At 32.0% G+C, this 23126-nt stretch overlaps 2 protein-coding genes across 3 annotated transcripts in view; both read left to right on the plus strand.

Moving 5' to 3' along the window:
- Nucleotides 1–8268, plus strand: part of LOC109617183 (uncharacterized) — a 73199-nt gene extending 64931 nt beyond the window's left edge. The window contains exon 13 of the mRNA XM_034448766.2: nt 4287–8268. Within this exon, the coding sequence (XP_034304657.1) occupies nt 4287–5566 (1280 nt within the window). The 3' untranslated portion in view covers nt 5567–8268. The remainder of the gene's footprint in view (nt 1–4286) is intronic.
- A 259-nt stretch (nt 8269–8527) lies between these two features.
- LOC105338757 (DNA-directed RNA polymerase I subunit RPA1-like) lies at nt 8528–16256 on the plus strand. 2 transcript variants are annotated; one of them, XM_066081416.1, is made up of 5 exons: nt 8528–8935; nt 12651–12773; nt 13012–13116; nt 14088–14213; nt 15543–16256. In XM_066081416.1, exons 2-4 carry the CDS (start codon nt 12659–12661, stop codon nt 14177–14179), a joined length of 312 nt encoding a protein of 103 aa, XP_065937488.1. In that variant the 5' UTR covers nt 8528–8935; nt 12651–12658; the 3' UTR covers nt 14180–14213; nt 15543–16256. The 2 variants fall into 2 exon arrangements, with proteins under 2 accessions (XP_065937488.1, XP_034305206.1); XM_034449315.2 differs by lacking the exon at nt 8528–8935 and adding an exon at nt 11591–12283.
- The last annotated feature ends 6870 nt before the right edge of the window (nt 16257–23126 follow it).

A 23126-nucleotide genomic window follows, 5' to 3' on the forward strand; every position in this document is an offset into this window, starting at 1 on the left:
ATAATGTTAATGTTTATAAAATCATTTTAAAAAACGTCCACTGACACATACAGTATTAAAAGTAACTGCACATTAAGAAAATAAAATATGAAGCTGTCATCTCTAATAACATTTTATGTCACCTGCATAAAAGGCAAGAGTTATTGGAGGAAGAGGGAAGGGATTGTATATATGTGCCATATTATTTTATTTTGCTCATTGACGGGACTTTCAATTAAAGAAATGAGTAAATTCACAATGTAAAAGCATTTGAGAAGAGTTCAAGCAAGAGAAATATGACAGTTAATGGAGTAATCTTCCTTTCCTTCTTCATGCTGAAATTATCTTCCTTTGCTTGTTCATATTTAGTAATTAATCATGAATATAATGTAAACAATAAGTTGTATGATTAAAAAAAGTAATAAAATATGTTTTTTATTTGAAACAAAAACAGTTTTTAGGTCACCTGAGTCACCTGAAGGTCACCTGAGTCACTCAGGTGACCTATTGCCATCGGTCTTTATCCGTCTTCGTGCGTCCTCCGTCGTGCGGTGTGCATCATGCGTTAAACATTTTACATTTTTAACTTCTTCTTGAAAACTACATGGCCATTTGTTACAAATTTTGGTGTGAGGCATAAAAATATAAATTGTGAGATTTATGGCTCTACAATTCCCGGGCCGTTACAGACAAGGCCAAATATGAAAAAAACAAACAAACAAACAAATGTTTAAATATCTTCTTCGTTTCAAGATGTGTGAGGAAAATACTGAATACATGTTTAGGATGTCCACAAAGCTCTCTACCAAATTTCTGAAATTCATGGCCCCTGGGATCTAGGGTTGGGCCAATATCATCATATAGTAAAATGTATTAAAGTCAGAAAACAAAATAATTGCATAAAATCCTCAAATACATATGTAGTAAAATAATCATGTTTCCACTGGTTAAATTTGTTTTGGGGTATAAGATGATAATTAGGTAGAATATATTCAAGATTGTTCAAATCGTGATCTTCTTGTATAGAATGGGGCCACATGGGAGAGTTTAATTTCTTTACAATATTTCTAAAAAAAATTCAAGACACAAATGTTATGATCTACAGTGAAACTCGGTTATAGCGAAGTCCTAGGGACCAATGAATTTACATCCTTATATCCGTAATTCGTTAAAACCATATAAAGAATCTGTAATAATAACTATAGCAAATTCACTATAAACCTGTTTTCTTTCACCAGACTATAATTTTTGCTAATTGAGGCTTAACTTAAAAATCCATTGGTTTGATATCTTTATTGATCGGATTGCAATGAAAATACATTCATTCAAACTATAATGTTAAATCGTAATGCAAACTTGTTTAAACTGTTAAGAAATTCGTCATAAAAGTGTTAAAGAACAATATATGATAAGAGTTGAATTTGGCCCCCATAATTCGCCATTTTTTAAAGTGTTTCGGGAATATTAAAATGTTATGTTATTTTTTAGAGGAGTTGATATAAAATATATTTTTCACCTATTTATTTGATTTTTTTGCACTCACTTGCAGTATATGACGTCAGAAGTGACGCTGTTTCTATAATTCAATCAAAATCGGTCAAAAATTGACATTTTTCTTACCTTGAAACAAATGGGAAACATAGAGCGCATGCTTGAACAAGGAAACTTTTTTTGTCAGTTATTAATCTTGGCGAGTTACATCTCTGATTAAAATATTTTGTTTGTTCAAGCATGCGCTCAATGTTTTCTGGAAAAAAACTGCTTGAAAACAAGCTGTTTTATGCTAAAAATGCAAATATGGCGGGAAAAGGCTGTCTTCATGATACCATATTTCTAAATTGTAAGCACTTAAATCAAAATGAACACAATGCATAAACATCACATATATATCTGTACAAAGAAAACAAAGAATTACAGTAAAATGATGATGTTCATTTTAGGGGGCCATTTTAGGCCCTGATCATATATAGTCCTTTCATTTATATTCACATTAACGAGACCAAAAATCCGTTCGCTATATCCGTAAATTCGTTTTATCCGAATTCGTTACAACCGTCATGATTTGTTGAGAATTTTACTCAAGAACACTTCGCAATATTCGAGAATTCGCTATATCCGTGTTCGTACTAAACAAGTTTTACTGTATATAATAACTTAATATATCAAAGCATCCTGATTTATTGTCGATTCTCAATTGTTCAAATTTAGTCCCAGAATTGAAAATTTGATATCGAAATATATATGAAAAAAGTATATTCTTTAGAACTGCAATTCTGTGATATATGATTTAACTAAGCAATATAGTAAATCTTAATTGTGACATGTACAAAGATGACTTTTATACCAATATGGGTCCAAAGAGGTACCCGACTTTAAGTACGAAAATATTGTTTAAATTATATTTTCAAGATATGACCCAAAAACAGATACTGGGTCTCTGGAGACGTTAAAATATTATCGTAGGTACATACATGTATGAAAAAATCAAAACAAGGAACTACTTTTAGATACAATTTTACATTTTATATTTACATTTTATTTTTTATTTGGATTCTTAAAACTTGGGTTTATGTTTGTTTTGGATTCTTTTTTGTTTGGGGGTGACTAAAAAAAAATAAAACATTTAAAAAAATTAATGTTAACACTTATGACTCATTGGAATAAATGGTGTGACCACCTATTATATGAAATTGAAATGAAATGATAATTTTACCACATCTAAGCACTTGCTTTTAGCTCATTTGCAATCCTTTTATATGTATCACAATTTTGGAAATCTGTTTTCTGTTTCAATACCAAAAAAAAAAATATGTAAAGGTTGTTTCACAGCTTGACGAGGCAACCCTGTATATATATATATATTCACTTTTTGTTTATGAATTAAAAATGATGGAATGAAAATTTCACTTTTTTTCGTCCATTGTCATTCTACAGTTGATTTCAATGAATCACTATGAACTGTTGTAAGTCATTTTTTTACTTTAAAAATCCGTTCGTCACACATCCTCTCATAGCTGACCTGGGCGATTGATCCAATGATTAATCAGTTAACACTTTTCACTAAAACAAACACGTACAGGACACGGTAACTTAAATAGAAATTTGCAATCATTAGAGTGAAACCATGCGACAATAAATTTTTAAATGTAACTCGATAGTACTAAATATCTATACTACTTTATTAGAATAATAGACTTGAATGTTTTGACTTTAATACCGAGATATCGGAAGAGTACTGTCTTTTGTTTCATACATTTTAAATATCATTGGTGCTTGAAGATCACAAATTTGATTTTCTATTTTCTCAATCAAACTTCGCTAATAATTATTCAACGAACATTCCTTTAAAAAATCCAGAAATCATCCAGATTTTTTTTGGATTTTACAATCTTGCGCATGCGCTTTACATTCACGCTAAATCATTAGAGGCTCTTTAATTTATGTTTCTACAATATCACATTTGCATGGATAAACTCCGAAACGATATCACAAATACGTGTAAATTTTCATTGAATATTTGTGATATATTCTGATCATCAAAGGAATAATTACGGGGGATAACTTTATCTCAGTGCATTTCATATGAAAAATCCAGGGAGTTTCGAATGTCAACATGGTGTGTAAATTCGAAGCAAATAAAAAGCGTTTGTGAAAAAGTGTTGAATTCTTCATTAATACAAATCAAATTTTTAGATGAAAGATATATACAGCCTCGAATAGGTTTGTTAGTAATAATTTAACTGTTATTTTCAATGCAGCTTCATTAATTTTTTCCAAAATCGTTTCGGAGCGATTCTGCAATTTTTGCTACATTACGGGTATATGGGAGGCATTTTAACTGTGGCGATGGCCTGTCCCGATACACAGTTAGATAATTCTAACTAAGCAGAGTGTAGTGAAATTAATAGTATTATTGAAAGCTTAAAGCTTGGTTATGTAAATGTCAACAATACGGTGTGTTAATGTATCTATTTCGTAAATGTCCGATATCATATGCCATGACAACCCATGCAAGCACGGGTCAAAGTCTAGTTTTATTTAAAATATCTATATATTTCATTATCCTTGTTTTAATATATTTCGATGACATAGAAATATAAAGAAGACGGTATACTAAAATATTCATATTTAATGAATGATTTTCTTTACTTTACATTTTCATTATTATTATAATTTACTTTTTTGTATTACATTCGCTATACATTTCTCTTTCATTTTGATATATGGGTGGGTGGGTGGGTGGGTGTGTGTGTGTGTGTGTGTGTGTTTTCAAAATATGCCTGGATATTTGTTTTGTTATATTACAGACTCTCAATATACTTCTGAGGCCAATGAAAAAACAGACGAAGGAATGGTTTCGATAAAACAAATCATAGAGGCGTGTCTTGAAGGAAACATAGAACACTTTAACTACCATCTGGAAAAGGAAATTGGAACAAGGCATCATTTACTGATGAGATCAGATAAAAATGGATGGAATGTATTGCACGTAGCAGCGAAAGGTGGCAATCGAACGATCTTCTGTAAATTGGTCTCCGATAAACTTAACATATGCCAAAAAACACACTCCCAAATGACAGTTCTTCATATAGCTTCTAAATGTGGCCACTATGACATATGCAACTATATTTTAGAGAATAAAGATTTCAAGGATCTTGTGTGCGAAAAGTCTTCAGAAGGAAAAAATGCGTGTCATTACGCAGCAGAGGCGGGCTCCCGCGAAATACTTAAACTACTGGTTGATAACCGTATTGACGAAAAGGCAGTAACTAACAACAACTTGAACATCTTTCATATCGCTTGCATTTATAATCAGTTGGAAATGTGTAAATTTATTTTTGATAAATATGATGATCTCGTGGATGCAGAAACAAACGATGGTTGGACTGCAGCCTTGCACGCAGCAAAAAATGGTAATAAAGACTTCTTAGAATTTCTTAAATTTACGAAAGAAGACAGTCTTAAACAAATCTCTGTGAGTGAAAGGAATGCGTTACATATTGCATGTGACAATGGTCATTTAGAAACATGCACATTTTTATCGGAAGCATGCCCTTCTTTGTTGTCGTCATCTGATCATAAAGGGAGATATCCTGTCCATTTTGCTGCTAGAAGTGGCAATTTGAAACTTTTGCAATATCTCGAATTAACGACAAATAAACGTATGATTATGGAAACTACAACAGGGATGAACATACTTCATATGGCTTGTTTACATGACCACATTGAAATGTGTAAGTATATATTAGATACATACCATGATCTCAATAAAAAACGCACATCAAACGGATGGACAACTGCACATTATGTTGCTGGAAGGGGAAACAGCAAGGGTCACGAAATTGAAATATTTAAAATGCTTATAAATAATAAAAACCCAGTGGAAGTTATGCATCTCAGCAAGCGTGGAAACTCAGTCCTGACCTTAGCAATCAAATACAATGTCTGTGAATTCGCTGAATATCTCTTTAAGAACCACCGAGATATGTTAAATATTCCAGATGCAAATAATCCGTGGGAGACTGGCAATGAACACCCAAAAATGTTGGAACTTCTGCATAGGTATTTGGACAAGCCTCGTTTTTAATTTTAAAAATTACCCGGTATGTCTGAAAAGTTAAATTTCGGAATTCGCTTTATTTAACGCATTTAGATGAAATCAAATATTTCGTAATTTCATTCTTATACCAAAGTTGCACTGAACAATAAGGATATTTTTCACACACAAGTCCGGGGCTCACAACTATGGAACGTCTTGTAAAACATCTATCGTGAAGAGCTTACGTTTTGCAATGAGAAGAAATGAATCAATGGATACATATTGTATACAAATTTTGCTTCAACGCCACTGACTGTATTGTTCGTTTTGTTCAAAAGAACAAACACAAGATAATTTCTTGTTTAAAAAAAATATGCAGGATTATATATTTCTTGAAGTGAAAATTTTTGAACTTTTATATTGTGTTTAAACTGGTTTTAACGTTATATTTTATAAATTTTTAATTTCATTAGCGATAATATGCAGTAGTCGTATAATGATGCCACTAAAAAAATTGAATAGTTCAAAACACTGTGTAATTTATATCTGTATTTGTGATAATTATATGCGATTTTTGATCATTTTTGTGATATAAATGTGTTATATATAAATTTTGATGTAGTGTGGTTCTAATGATTATTAGGTGAAAATAGATTTCTTTTTTGGAGAATTTTCTCCTCTGTTCCTCGGTATTAAGCTCATGAATTAAATACATTGTTATGATGAGGAAGAATGCATCTTCCGAAATTGCGAATTTCGTGGCCCATTGGATCAGGGGCTCTTGTGTTAGGGTTAGGCTCTAACGATTATATAGTGAAAATGCATTATTCCTTCGAAAATATTCTTTGCACGTGAATATGAAGCAGATGAACTATAGGTACACAGTTCTATTATAAAAGAGTGCCTCTTTCGAAATTGTGAAGTTCATGGCCCCTGTGTCAGAGGTTCTGGTGTAAGGGTGGGGCTCTAAATGAATGCAGTTTTTTTTAAAATATTCTCTTCTGTTCCTGGGTATTAATCCGATAAATTAAATACATAGTTTTGATGAGGAAGAGGCCTCTTCCAAAATTTTGAACAAACGGTAGCATTGCCCAGTCGTCTAACTAAAAGTCATTTTTTGATAACTGTCTTTATTATATATTTTTTGTTTAATATTGTTAACATATATGAATATTTTTATTAAATATAAATGATTTGGTTAAACAAAGAGAGATCATTTTGTATTTTTGACTTAAGTTGCTTATTTTACTATAGAAACAAAGGGAAACGATTTTTTTTTATAAAAATATCTTTTCCCTCATGAAACAAAAATTCCTTTTGTGGGATTTTATATATTGTAATTTAGCATTTTCATACCGAAGAATTTGTTTTTCAAAGGAATTGGGACATACATGTATGCCTATAGAGACCAAATTACATTCCAAAAAAGCATTTTGCTTGCTTTGATAAAAACTTAACAAATATAAGTTAAAATGAAAATTGACTTTAATATCAAACGTAAATATATGACTACATATGTACATGTATTAATTTTTGAAGCAGATATCAGCCGCTAAAACATATTTTCGTCACTCATAGAGACCTATTTCAATGAAGAAATTTTAAGACTCAACCACCTCACTCAGTAAGCAAAACTTTCGTTTTAAGAAATAATAATTTGACTACAAAGTTTATTTTAATTTAAATCATTTAGGATTTGATTATACGTTTTGTAGATAACTGTTTTTGAATATCTGACAGAAATTCTGAAAGATTTGAATGTAAAACCTCTGTCACACCGGCGCTGCGTCCTCGTGGCGACCCTGCTAAGACCTTAGATAAAGCTAAACGCCAAGATACACGCAGAAAGTCTCCTACAGCGTCGTAACATTGCAACGGTATCTTCATTTGTCGCGTTGTAATCGCTTCGAAAATTACAGAACGCCAAGCTACGGCGCGTACTTCGAACATGCACAAAGTTTGCGGCATGGCTCTGCGTTCTGATTAACACGTAGTAGAAACGGAGTGACGTTGCCGTGACAGCGCCGTAAGGTCTCCAACAACTCCGTTGGCCCGCTGAAGAAATATACATGTTGGTCAATTGCGCTTGCACAGAGACCTCTCGGAGTCCTTTGGGATATCACTGCGTCTCTATTGCTCTCTCACTGCGCATTAATACTGTTCGAACAAGTTGTTTATCTTTTGGCTGCGTTCACACAGCGACCCCAAAGACCTGTTGCCGCGTTCATCGCGCTCTCTTGACGTTTCTTCTGCGTTTATTAGCGTTTGTACCGAGCTCCCGTGGCGTTTCTAGTGCGTTGTCAGCCAAACCACGATAACTCGAACAATGGCTGTTGTACAATAGATTAGAAATCATACCATTTTGTTCTGATGTTTTCAAATATTTTCCGTGTTTTATTACATTTTCAAAACGTGTGTCCATTTCCTTTTATGCTGTTCGTATATATATATTTTTAAATTTAGAATAAGTTTTTGAAAGTTTTTATAAGAACGTATCATTTTATGATATTCCATTTGCGGTTGATTTTTGCTTTTGCCTATTTTGTTTCAAAACGCTGACTGATTATTGCTTTTGTGAAAAATTATTATGTAATAAATAATACAAATAAATATTTGTTTATTTGCAGTGGCATTAATTTTATGTGATTTTTGAATAAAAGGTTATTCCCATTTAAAAGGAGCATTACTATCTATAAGTTTTTGTGATCAAATTCTGAGGAGACTATAAACCCTTGGAAAAAGCCTCTAACTCTTTGGTATACCTAAAGTCAAAATTTGTGTACATTATTCATTATATGTAGGACTCCAAAGTGTGATGGTACTCCAAAAATCGGACTTGGGATTCCATATATATATATATATAGTGTGTGTGTGTGTGTGTGTGTGTGTGTGTGTGTGTGTGTGTGTGTGTGTGTGTGTGTGTGTGTGTGTGTGTGTGTGTGTGTGTGTGTGTGTGTGTGTGTGTGTGTGTGTGTGTGTGTGTGTGTGTGTGTGTGTGTGTGTGTGTGTGTGTGTGTGTGTGTGTGTGTGTGTGTGTGTGTTTGTCTATGTACACTTCCGAGGTATTGTTTCTGTTTACACACCAACGTATTGAGGTATGTGTTAAATACCGAGGTACTTTTCCCGTAACCTCGGAATGTATACCTCATTTTATGCGTGTACAGCATGCAGGGATTACGTGGTTTAAATTAAGCAATAACCTCGGTAGGACGTCAAATGGTTGGTAGGTGTGTGTTCTATCAACATCGGGTCGTATTTTGTCATTTTCAACTTTGAGCACACACTTTGTCAAACAAGGCCTCTGATTGGCTGAAAATTTGATTGGCTGTTTAACATTACTCGGAAATCAAAACATTACATTCGAGAGTCTCGGACATTTTGATTGGATTACATCGTGGCACAAATTCAGATAAATAGGTAAGTACATGTGAAAGATTCTATCTCTTATTCTTTTTCTAACAAGAAACGTATTTACTGTTAAACATGCTTAGGTGCAAAATGCTATAAGATAATTAAAATAAAACAGGAACGATTTTTGAAAAGCAACAAACACGTCTATTTCTCTATCATGTCCGTTGTTAAAACTTAGGTAAGATTTAAAACAGATTTCATGTTCTTCATTACAAAAAGGGGTTAAAGCAATATGAATTTATGAAAAATTGGTTCAATTTTAAAGTTTTCAAGATATATAGTTCTATACATTACAATATATAGTAGTTTTCATGAATTGCGCGTATGAGAAAATTCGAATTGCCTCTACATGAAATTGATTTAACTTGCATCATGAAAGCGATTTTCTTCTCATGATAAATATATAAACGTGCTTTTTCAACTAATGAACGCAGATGACATTCACAGTACTAAACAGTCATTGCATACAATGAAACAAAAACATTATTGATGAAAATGGACATGGCTGTGAGTTTTTAATTGATTCATTTTGATTTTAAAAAAAATCTTAAGTTTGATAAATTCAACTTAAGTTGTGAATAACCAAAATTACTTTATAAGTTGTTCTACAATGCAGAAATGAAGTTTAAATTATCAAGCGAGGATATATATCAGCAGATATTGTGTTAAATTGAAGATAACAACAGCAAAAAACCCAGCAACATAATGATAGAATTTAACAAAATTGCAAGGCAGCTTACTCTCTCTCTCTCTCTCTCTCTCTCTCTCTCTCTCTCTCTCTCTCTCTCTCTCTCTCTCATGAGACTCAGATAGTGATCCATGCATGTGATGATTAAGTATAATTATATAATTATATTGTAAGGAAAGATATGAATATAAAAGAAAGAAGTAAGAATTTACATGGATATGATAAGAGTATTTCAACATAGAATATAGTTCGATATATCTTTAGTTTTCCTGGCATTTTAACGATTTTGATATTTTACAAACTCTCTCTCTCTCTCTCTCTCTCTCTCTCTCTCTCTCTCTCTCTCTCTCTCTCTCTCTCTCTCTCTACCAAATGCAAACAGTGCTCACAAAACTAATTCCATCCTTTTAACTATTAATTTTCAGATTCACAAACAAATGATGTGCATGTTTGGTATATTCGTTTTGCAATCATCGTGTTTTTTAGTTTTAAAGGATTTTGATATTATTGATGGTTGTGATGTTTACAGTTATGATAATGGATTTTTAATCCTTTTCGAAAGTTACGTTTCCTTTATTGTTGCTAAACTGGTTTTAGAAGATATGGGATATTTTTATCAAACGATGAATGCGTGGTAAGTAGAATGTTGGAATGTGAAAAACCTCAAAATCATCCCTACCAGGTGAATTCAACCAGAGAATATTTTGTCGCAAACAAATAATAGTATATTCCTACATTTGGAAATGCTTCATATTGATCAAATCAAGTTAATGATACATGTAAATAACAATGAACACTTTCATTATTCGGATGATGTATGAAAAAGGCATAAATTTTGTCATTAAGATGTTTTAACCATAGGCGTCGGAACCATAAGGATACCTTTTTTTTTGCTTGTTAAGATTCCTGGTACTAATCACTTGTAATGCAAATATAAAAGGTGACTGGTTTTCTTTTGTGTGACACTATTTGAAAAATTACAAAAAAGTAACTAAATGTTTTTGCAAAGTTAGATCTAACCATAACGCACATTGCATCAAGGAGGGGCTAGTCCAACCCCTCCCCCACTTTTTTCTCTCAGCAAACATAATTTTTCTTAAAGAAATTACCAGGAAGCTTCCGGTAGAATGTAAGGAATTGAAATGAATATAAGGAAAAATTAATAATTACCGGATTAGGAATTTCATGATCTTGTGAAAATGTTTTTGTAGGTAAGATTTGTTTGAGTTATTGATATACAACACCCCCCCCCCCCCCTCCCACACGGATTAAGGATTTCATGATTTTGGGAAATAATTTTTTTTAGCTTGTCAAGGTTTCAGATGATAAGCCCCCCCCCCTCCCGATAAATTGTCTTTATTTTATTTTGAAACGGGATCGGGATTACAATTATTTACAATAAATCACGGGATAGCCCCAAAATGTAGTGGCGGAGTCTTACTTATTGAGAGATACACAGCATAATATATGGTACGACTTTACTGATTACATTCGATCCCTGTAGATTTTAAGCTCCTCCCCACATTTCAAAGCTTTAATAGACGAATGCATTTAGATGCATAATATGTTTTACGGACCGTTGTGGCGAGCGCAGCTCAGCAAAAATTACACACAACATGTTACCTTGTCAATTAAGTGATATTTTGACAATTATCAACTAACATCAAAGAATTTTTGAGAGATTGAGAGAGAGAGATTGAGAGAGAGAGAGAGAGTTATGTATTTCTAAGTTTAAAAGAAATGTCAAAACACATATACTAGGCTGTATCTTCCCCCCTAACACGGTCCCTGTTTGTTGACCAGTGTGTTTTCCCATTTTAAAACTTAATGGGGTGACAATATGCAATATCTACAGAGTTTTTTTTCTCATTATTCTTTTCAGATTTGGTTCAAAATAATCAGGCTGTAACTTTTATAACAATAATATATATTTTTAATTTCCTCTCTAAGTTTACTGTACTTGCATGCAAAGTTAGCTTAAACAGGCGGAATCCGAAAACACCGTCATGTATTGCGATTTTTTCAACTTCCATTTTGTAGCATATGTTAATTGGCCAGAGAGTGAAAATGCATTGAATTTCAAAGTACTGGTATATTATTTTTTACTTTTACAGTCTTTGGAAATAAACTAAATGCATTGTTAATAAAAAATGCATGTAACATGTATATTGAAATAATACTGAATATAAGAAAGATTGGCCATTAAAAGCCTCTTTGTACCAAAGGTCTACAATTTTTGGCGTCTTTGGCTAGGATATGAATAGTTTGAGATTCTTCCAACTTCCCGCTCCTTTTTAAGGATTAGGAAATGTTTTTCAAACATCAAAGACTTTTAGAATTCAAAATGAAATTTAACATGCATAAATATTAGACCCTCTGGCAGATCAATCTAAAGGCTATGGTGTTCATGTGGCTGTCAAGACCTGTGGACCTTTTGTTTGTTAAGTACTACATGTAGGTTTGTTGATGGTAGATAGGCAGACATTTGAAATTTGCCTCTTATTAAAGCCATTTTTATTGAAGAGAAGTGAGCTATGCACCTCACATTTGTAACATTTTATTTGATACATACTTAAATGTTTTAATTGTTATAATATTTAACATTTAACAGATGGTTTAATTTCTTTTTTGTAGATAAAATGATCAAGAGCAACCATGTATAATGAGTAAATATAGCTAGCATGGATGATGAATTTCCAATTGGGCTTTTAGCATTTGATTCAGATTTTGAATATTCAGAATCTTGTTCTTTCTGTGCAGATTTTTCTCTTGATGTGTTGGAGCTTTTTATTAATGGAAAAAATTTTCTTTGCTTTTTCTCTGCAGCTGAATTCAATGCATGTATATATTTTTGTAATTTAATGGGATTTCATTTCTCAAAGTATGTACTTGTTTAAATCCACATTATAGGAGGACACAATAAGAAGAAGGTATTGCCATCTTGTATAAGTTGATGTCATGCAAAATCGCTAATTTTATGGGTCTGTGATGTTTAAGCTAGTTCTACATTCAAAATCTTAAATCTATTTATAGACTGCCAAATGAAACACTACATATTGCTACATATATGTAGAATGGGAACATTTTTGACTGCATTTGACAATGGATACATTTCTAAATTTAGTGGAAAGTCCTTAGATGAAATTGCCTGTGAAGGTTAATATTTTTATTGCAAGTAAACTTGTAATAGGCAATTAAATTAAAAGATAATAGTCAGATAAGAAAATTAGTTGGCTAATATAACAAAGAAATGTTATTTTAAAATTAAAAGTCGCAGATAAGAAAATGAGTTGACTAATAAGATCAAAAACTGTCATTTGAAAATTCCTTTAACCTAGTATCTGTATTTTGTTGATATTATTAACATAACTCCATTTGTTTCTTTTAATTGTAGACATATATTCAAATGATGATGATGATAATGATGATGATGATGATGTTGGAAAAGAACGAGCCAGAAAAAAGAAAACTGGACCTAAGCCTTCAAAACTCCCGACAGGTAAAAGCACAAGAGTCCTTTTTCAAAGCATATGTCACAATACAAACACAATGAATTTGAAGATCCTTATGCTGAAAAACTTTCTACATTTTCAAAGTATGATTTTTGTGATATGAATGGAATGTTTAGAACTGTAGTTTCATTCAAGAACTGTGGTTTTATTCATTGTCATTGGCATCAGTTTTTGTAGAATATTGTAAAACAAAGCTTCAAGAACACTTAAATTAAAGGTAGTCTGCATGTGTGTCTATAATTGAGAAATAACTGATAAATTGTAGTAAGGTGCCTATGTGTGTATACTAGAAAACACTGAGGCAGTGTCTGCGTATCTATATTTGGAAACGCTGATAATGCATAGTGAGGTATATATGTGTGTTTATATTGGGGAAACACTCACAATGCATAGTGAGGTATCTATGTTTATATTCAAATGGGGGAAACAAACATAATGCATAGTGAAGTATATATGTCTATATTAGGGAAACACCCACAATGAGGTATGTGTGTGTCTTTATTGGAGAAATATCCATAATACATACATGTAGTCAGGTATATGTGTGTTAATTTTAGGGAAATACTGATAATGCATAGTGAGGTATATGTGTGATTATATTGGGGAAACACCCATAATGCATAGTGAGGTATATGTGTTTTTATTGGGGAAACACCCAAAATGCATAGTGAGGTATATATGTGTGTTTATATTGGGGAAGCGCCTATAATACACACTGAGATATATGTCCGTCTATATTAGGGAAACATCCATAATGCATAGTGAGGTATATGTGTATCAATATTAGGGAAACATTGAGATTGCATATTGAGGTATATGTGTGTCTATTTTGAGGAATTATTCATAATGCATAGTGAGGTATATGTGTATTTATTTTTAAGAAAAACTAATAATGCTTGGTGGAGTATCAGTTTATTTTGAATAGAAAACAATTATATTTCGTAGCTGTATGTTGTAGACAAAGATGTGAGTGATGAACATGATGGCAATGATGATCATAATGATGAGGATGGGGATGATCATGTTGGGAAAGAACGAGCTAGAAAATAGAAAACTGGTCCTAAGCCTTCAAAACTCCCAACAGGTAAAAGCGCAAGTGTCCTTTTTCAGAGCATATGTCAATACAAACACCATGAATTTAAAGATTCTAATGCTGATTTTTTTTTAACATTTCCCAAGTATGACTCTTGTGATATGACTTGAATATTTAGAACTGTAGTTTCATTCAAGAACTGTGGTTTTATTCATTTTCATTGGCATCCAATTTGTAGAGAATTAAAAATATAACAGTTTCAAGAACACTTAAATTTAAGGTAGTCTACATCTGTGTCTATAATGAGAAATCACTGATAATTTGTAGGAAGGTATGTGTGCATACTATAAAAAACTGATGCAGTGTCTGCGTATCTATATTTGGAAACACTGATAATGCATAGTGAGGTATATGTGTGTTTATATTTGGAAACACCCTGTCCCATAATGCATAGTGAGGTATATGTTTGTCTATATTGGGGAAACATCCATAGTGCATAGTGAGGTATATGTGTGTTTATATTGGAGAGACATCCATAATGCGTAGTGAGGTATATGTGTGTTTAAATTGGGGAAACACTCAAAATGCATAGTGAGGTATATATATGTATATATTAGGGAAACATCCATAATGCATAGTGAGGTATATGTGTGTATATATTGGGGAAACACTGATAATGCATAGTGAGGTATATGTGTCTCTTTTTGGGAAATTCCCACAAACATAGTGAGGTATATGTGTGTGTATATTAGGGAAACACCACTAATGCATAGTGAGGTATATATGTCTATATTGGGGAAACATCCATAATGCATAGTGAGGTATATGTGTGTATATATTGGGGAAACACTGATAATGCATAGTGAGGTATATGTGTCTCTTTTTGTGAAATTCCCACAAAGCATAGTGAGGTATATGTGTGTGTGTATTGGGGAAACACCACTAATGCATAGTGAGGTATATATGTCTATATTGGGGAAACATCCATAATGCATAGTGAGGTATACATGTATGTGTGTATATATTTGGGAAACACTGATAATGCATAGTGAGGTATGTGTGTCTCTATTTAGGAAATTCCCTTAATACATAGTGAGGTATATGTGTGTCTATATTTGGGAAACACCCATAATGCATATTGAAGTATATGTGTATTTATTAAAGAATCGCTGAAAGTGCTAATTTGGGTATCAGTAAAAAAGTTTAATTTGAGAAACACTTTTAAATTGAGATACATGTAAATTCATATATATTGGATTTATTTATGAACTTTTTCACAAGTGCCTCACTATTCATTTTTAACTTATACCCTATACTCATTTGTTTTTTAACTGTTGAATGAATAAATGAATTCAAAAATGATTTTGCATTTCATTAAAGGTAAAACTGTATGTCGAGAGGAAGAGGAAGCAAATTCAATAAAGAAGCCTTGCAAGAATTGTGGGAACATTTTTTTTAGGACTTTTTGCAATTGGTTTTTGTTTGTCGTCATGTGGTGTTCATTTTGTGCTGACAATTAAATAATTTTAATTTCTTTCAAACTACATGGCCTAATTTTTCCAAATTCTTTCGATATGATGTATAATTTGGGTAAGGGGAACATAAATGGTAATTTCATTTCTCTTCCACACTGTGTCCTTGGTCAGCAGGGCCAAAATGCTAAAAAGAAAATCTATACTTCCACACATCTGAAAGAAAACTGAATTCAGTTGTAAATTTTATATTAGTTTTTTTTACTCCAGAGTGTAGTTTAATTACATGCATATATGATATTCCTTTATTGAGGTCTGTGTCTGGGCTAGTTACTCAGGTGACCGTTAATGCCTGTTGGCCTGTTTGGTTTAAAAACAATTCAATTTTATACACAAAGAAGTGATTTTGTGTTAGAACTTGAAGAATCACCTTGCTTTTTTAGTGTGTAAACATCACTGTTCAAATTTATTGAAATTTTCAAAAAATTGATTGTTTTTAAACTGGAAATTAATTCCTTTGAAAGATTGTTTATTCATTTAACAAAGCTGTATTTTACTTATTGATAAGTGAAAATACATTGGATAATTTTCTTTTCTTTGCACGTATGTATTTTTTCTAAATAACGACAAAGTAATTTCAATGAACTAATAAAGATTAAAAAAACCGGGAATTAATTCCTTTGAAATATTGTTTATTCATTTAACAAAGCTGTATTTTACTAATTAATAAGTGAAAATATATTGGATGATTTTCTTTTCGTTGTACGTATGTATTTTGTTTATAATGACAAAGTCATTTTGATGAATTAATAAAGAAAAAAAAAAAAAAAGAATTGTTATACTTGCTTCTCGACAATTTTTTGACCTTATACTTTTTGCAAGAATTTACAGGGTAAAAAGATTTACTATTGTCTATCAAAAAGTCCATCAGTCCTGGTCGTTTATTTTACTTTTTAAGGAGTTTGTGTTTAGATCTCTAGAATCATTGTTTTTAATTCGCAGATATGTTTAGTTATTGGGAAGTTAAAATGCATATTCACATGAAATTCTGATTCTGTTTTAATTTGAATAATGCACTTTTAATCTAAAAAGAATGACAAATATTGCAGAAATTAGAGAAAGAGTTCATTAAAGCAACTCTTATGATTATCATATTCCAATTGAGATTTTTCTGAACCTTAGTAATGAAAAAGGACATGTCTACATTTGCAGTTTGACAGGAAATCCTCCATTTATCATCTGGTTGTGATAGAAAGTCTCTTTAAAAATATGTACTATTTAGGCTCGCTGGTCAATAAATTACATGTAAACATCTTGCAGTATATATTTACATTCTCAAGTGTCTTTGCCTATTATAACATTACGTATCGAATTTGTACTATATAACCCATATAACTTCCAATGACGCCAAATTGAGGCGCCATTGCTAATTTATATTCACATATTTAATCGTACAATGGCTAAAAGCATAACTATATATATATATGTATAACTATAAGCAATAATGATTCATTCTTTGAATATTATAAAAGGGATAATTTCAGTCGGGGCGTGATCGAATTTATCATAAAGCCCTTCGGGCATTATTGGATTTGATCACGCCCCGACCGAAATTATTACCTCATAGTATTCAAGGAATGATCCCTTATTCATTAAATAAATGACGTAGGATTAATCAAGTCGTTAAAAACTTAAACTGTTTATTAGCATACATATGATTTCTGTAAGAGATTGAGATGATACATAAACAACCCCCCCCCCCCCCCCCATTTACATTTTTCGATATTACATTTTGTGTTGATCTCGATGCAAAATATAATAACGCAAAATCTTATGATAGAAAGTGGACTAACTATAGCTTAATTTGTAATTTGTAAATATAACAATATAATGTTACAGCTAATGTTGATCATAGATACCAAAGGAGATATCAACAGCGAATGTGTCACTCTTGGTCTTAGTGAATGCATACTGATCTTGATTGAATCCATCTTTATACTGTATACTCATTTTGAATATATTTTAGGGAATAAAATAACATTTACTGTAGGATGAAAACGTTTCAGGTCTTGAATTTACTCCATATCAGTGTAACTTTTATTGTACGATGATCTTTAAATCACAACTGACATGTTCTCAAAATTAACCTTGGTATTGCCCTATTCATCATGATATTTGCAAAAAAAAAAACCAAACAAAAAAAAATTTATTTGCTGTGCATGTTACATCGCAATTTTGACATGCCATCAAAATAGCTTTTGCTTGCCATTTTCATTCAATCAGCGGTCATTACTATATAATGATGACTAGCTCCAATCAGATATATTTTGTTATTTTACGATATCAACACATAATTGCACTCGTGGTTACCTCTAATATACCCATTTCAAAATGGATTCATAAATACATTGCATAGTATTATAAATAGAAAATAGAAAACTAGTATCTCTGGAAAAAAAGCCCAAACTTTATTACATTTTGCGCTTATCTCAACGCAAAATGTAATAATGGGAATTTATTACATTTTTCGCTATTACTTTTCGCGTTGCTACAACCCATTCTGAACAAAACATTAAAATTGCTGCCCTTATAATTCTTCAGTGCTATCAAATTTCAGCTTGAAGGCGTTTTAGAGTATCATGAATGCCGTTTTTGTGAATTTTGCGAATATTGCATGCAAAGTAAATAAATCAAAGAATAATTCGCGAGAGTTATAGTTGTTGGATTTATATCAGTCGACCATGACTATTAAAACATCAGCATCTTCCTTTTATTTAAAACAACGTTTAATAATTTGAGTAAATGTGAAAAAAAGTAGAAACAGAATATATACATTCTGAGGTATATACCATATTTGGGCATGACCATTAAAGGAATACCTCGGGTTGTATAGAAAATTTCTATTTGTATTGCAAGGTTATCGTTGAGAATTCTAAAAATTATGGATGATCGATGAAATTTAATGTTTGATTCGAACTAAATCTACTATGGCAGTTATCGGTAACTTCAGTAGAAAGCATATACCTCTGAACGTTTTCATGGAAATCTATACCTCGTTATGTGATATAAACCAGTATGTGTGTGTGTGTGTGTGTGTGTGTGTGTGTGTGTGTGTGTGTGTGAAACGTTTAAATACAGCCTGTTTTTGTGAAAACGAACGGAAATAGATATCGTGCTCTTTCTTTTACTTTATCTTTTTGACAAATATCTATACTACTTATGACTTTTAAATTCGTAGCATAATTCACGTAATTGAGTTCATCAAATTGTAATTGTATTGAATTATATGTACATTAGAACTAATAAAACATTCATCCATTGTTTTGAATTGACCCATTGTTCGCAAAAAATTATATCTTCATAGTTTGTGTCATATGCGAAGCATATCTTATCATAGCATTGTTATTATACAATCATGTATTTTGCAGCGCCAACTTTAGAATAAAACGTTGAAATATCACAGGTTTGAGTGACATATTTATTTACCTCGTATATGAATAAATACAAGTTGCTGTCCTTTAAAAAATGACAACAATACCTGGACCATTTGCATGTGTTTCCAACGAAAACGTGAAAGCCTTAAGATTAACAGAGATTCCACCCACTCCAGCCCATTGCTTTTAGCCACCAAATTTGTATGTTGTATTACATGTACGTATATGTATAGCCCTGACATTTTTATCTCCGAATTTAAAGAGTTCATACTTCTAAGATAATTATGATATATCTAATGAAATTTGCATGTATAGTATCAGGCATTCGGCGAATTCTACTACTGGTAACCAAATTTTATTCGCTTGCGAGATTCGTGAGGGCCTCGTTGTCGCGAATATTTCTCGCAGCAAACCATTCGTTGTCGTATGGTTGTTATAGTAAGACTGGTATGGAGAAGACTTGGCTGCGAACATCAGTAGTAGCGAACCAATTTATCAGAAGTAAATCGCGAAATAAAGTCGTCGTGAATTATAGTAGGTTTACAGTATTTGCGCACACATTACGATTTGCAGCTTTTTGTGATCGGCTTCGGCCGATCACTGTTGTGTCAATATGAGACATCCGGCAAATGCTTCCACGTGCGCATACATTACGCTTGCATAAGTAGTTCTTTAAAAACTTGAAGCTTTGGTTTACTATTTATATAACATTTTACTCAGTTTTGTTTCAATTCATTTACCTTAAAGCTGACATGAATTCATAAAAGCATTTGGTCGCCATATTAGTTTCGATCGCTCCTCTACTGCTACTGGGGTATATATACCGGTACGTTGAAAAAGTTACGATCGGTTGCTTTCCGATCGAGGCATTCAGGTTGAACGGACTTCTAAATGCATGGATTACATATTGTAGTAAAATGTTTATAGTAAAGAATAAAGAAAACAACAATCAATGAAATACAAAGTATATTTATTCTTTGAAAGGATTTCCCAGGTTTCTTTGTTATTTTGAACTAAGCATGTACCTGCTGCGGGTGAAGTGATGCCTTACTTCGCATGCACAACACGTGCACGTGTGTCGTTCATCCAGAGTGAATAACGTCTCCATTTGTTTGAAAACCCCGGTGGCACTACATCCAACACAGTAGATAAATGATAGTAAATCAAAAAAAGTAACAACATAACATTGTTTCCATCCGTTCCTACAAAATCACTCCGTTTTTAAAACCCATGCTATCATTGACATTGCTCGATCTGCCACAGTGTGTGGTTTGCGCATGTGCGATGTTATAGTATACACAGAAAAAGGTCCACTTTTATCGAGGAATTTTATAAGTATCTGTGTCTGGATTTCAGTCTGTCTTGTTCCGTCGTTGATAGGATATATCTTGCCAGTGCAGTGATTGTCATTTTATTTTTCTTCAAAACGTGTTTCTATACGTCTTTTCGTCCAAGGTAACGTGTTCAGGTGTAGGAAATTCCTGAATGCGGTGAAGCATGAATAGTGCTCTCAGCCTTATATAGGGGGTGTGTAGCGATGAGCAGAACAATAGAAATCGACAACTAATATGGTGGTAGTCGGAGATAAAAGGGAAATAATACGTATTTATGAATTCATGTCAGCTTTAAGAGATGGAAACATACATTAAATACAGTTCGACCTGTGTTAATTCAAGAATGCACATTTTGTCTCACGCGTAAGAATTTCGATCGAAAGATTCATTCAGTAATGCAGTTGACCTCGATGATCTGACCTTGATCATAAGAAAATGCTCCATGAACTGACCTAGAAGAAGAAGAAGAAGAAGAAGAAGAAGAAGAAGAAGAAGAAGAAGGAGATGATGAAGAAGATACATTAACATTTAATAATTACGTTAAAAATATAAAACTAGACAAGGAGTTTACGAACGGCTTTCCACAAATTTATTTCAAAATTAAATTTGTTGACGGTTTATAATGATGAAATTATGGTGTACAGATTCAAAATATTCTATATTTTGTAAAAGTACAGTACCTTTTTTAATTATTTTACATCAAACTGATCATGTTCATTGCTTCTAGCTATCTTTATATCATTATTGCCTATCATTCCTTTAAAAGGAATACTTGTTGTTAACTATGCAGTGACAGCTTTGTGTAAATTAATTTCATATTTTGATGCATTTTCTTGAGATTTAAACTTTTATACAGTGACATAATTATTCAATCATACCTAAGTGCTTAACAATTTTAATTGGAAAGTACTCTAGCCTCGCTTACTATAAAAATAAATTTACATGTGTATTCGGAAAACAACAAAACATTGCTAATATGCTATTTGATGCATGTTGTAGTTTCAGGGTAACATTAACTTATTTCATAATACTGACAGTTCATATCACATGCCGATCATTTCTTTGAAAGGAATACTTGTTTCTGTACTGTTTACCGACAAGTTTACAAATACAGCGCCTTTGAACTTATGTCTGCATACATGTATGGCATGTAATCCCGATCCCAATTCAGATAAACGTGTGTTTGCCTGGCAATCGCAACTTCTCGGGCCTTTCCCGCAAGCTCGGAAAAACACCTCAACTGTATTACCTTGGCGTCCATGACAACCCCCCTTTTCATAAAACTTGATATAAATACAACACATTTTACGATCTGTTTAGATGTGAGCTATACTTCATTTAAGGATATGTGTACCTGACATGAAACTAATTGAATAATTGAAAAAATTGTTTAAACAGACTCTAATGGATTTTTTTTTTCAAAAAAGACATTCTAAGCATATGTAAATGAGTTCGTTTCCATGGCAACGACCTTCAAACTTACCCATGTTCAAAAAATTAGAACGAGAAAAAAAAATCTTAAATGCAAATTAAAATTGTCATAAAAGACATATTTACAATTAACTAGAAAACTTTTCTCACCAAAATATTAAAAAGGTTAATAAAATACTCTATTTATCTGAAAATAGATTATAAGAATTCCTTTTATTTAATACGCTATTTTAGTTTGAATTCCTCTGACCACTAAAAAAGTGACATTTTTTGACGTGACCAGAGCTAGAAAAATCGCAAAAATACTATTTCCTATAATTACACTCTTATTTTTTTAATGTTATTTTGAAGAAATGATAAATAGCAAAAAATTAATAATAAATAATTGGCATATTGGTGAATTAGAAAAAAAGATAATAACGTCTGAATTTCCTCTGACCTCTATTGAAATAGATGCTACAAACCCTACATGCTGTTAGAAAAGACGTATAATTCAGTTTTAAATGGCAATTTCTTTCAACTAGTTATACTATGAACCTGCATAAGCTCTTGTAGAACACAATTAATGGAGTTGTGTTGCAAATACTACAATTAATTGAATAAAAAAGGCTGAAAATCCGAGTTTCCTCTGATCTGACTCTTACAAAAAATCACTCTGCGCGCTTCATTAAAGTCAATACTGCCATAAATGGTTGTATTTCTAAAAACCAATCATATAAAGAGAAAATGATTCTTTAATTTAACATTTTTTTCACTTTCTAAAGAGTTTATTTTAATGGTAATTAACAGACTGTACGTCATAGTTGTGCATCTGATATAATCAAGATACTCTAGTCTTTGTACACAAAAAAAGAAAACATGCATGAAAACTTTAATACACACGATCTTTATTATGTTTTGTTGAAAAATTTAAAATACAATCAAACCAAATAAATCACAGGTTTCGTAAAAGTCATGTAGAGATTGTAATTAATTTGAATTTCCTCTATCAATCTTTAAATGTTTTGTCTAATTTGCAAGGTAATGCATTAAAATGGGTGTCGGAAAATAGGAGAATCTTTCAAACGATTAAAGGTATAAAATGAAATTCTTTAAATCATATTATCTGATTGGAGTAAACAACACTGAAATGATTAAATTATGATTTGTCCTTATGTATATACATGATTGTATGCAATCCTATAGTTCCTTTGAACTTTGAACCCTTCCTTGGTCCCCATATTGGTCTTGATGCTATTTATAATGTATGATTTAGATTTTATCAGAATGATTATGCAGGGTAATATATTACAA

The sequence above is a fragment of the Magallana gigas genome, chromosome 4 (assembly GCF_963853765.1).
Source record: "Magallana gigas chromosome 4, xbMagGiga1.1, whole genome shotgun sequence".
Classification (NCBI taxonomy): Eukaryota; Metazoa; Mollusca; class Bivalvia; order Ostreida; family Ostreidae; genus Magallana; species Magallana gigas.

Excerpts from the sequence above, each read along its gene's own strand:
- LOC105338757 (XM_034449315.2), top strand. Across the intron at positions 12,774-13,011 it reads AGATGAAATTGCCTGTGAAG|ACATATATTCAAATGATGAT; the intron begins GTTAATATTTTT and ends TTTTAATTGTAG. Across the intron at positions 13,117-14,087 it reads GCCTTCAAAACTCCCGACAG|ACAAAGATGTGAGTGATGAA; the intron begins GTAAAAGCACAA and ends TGTATGTTGTAG.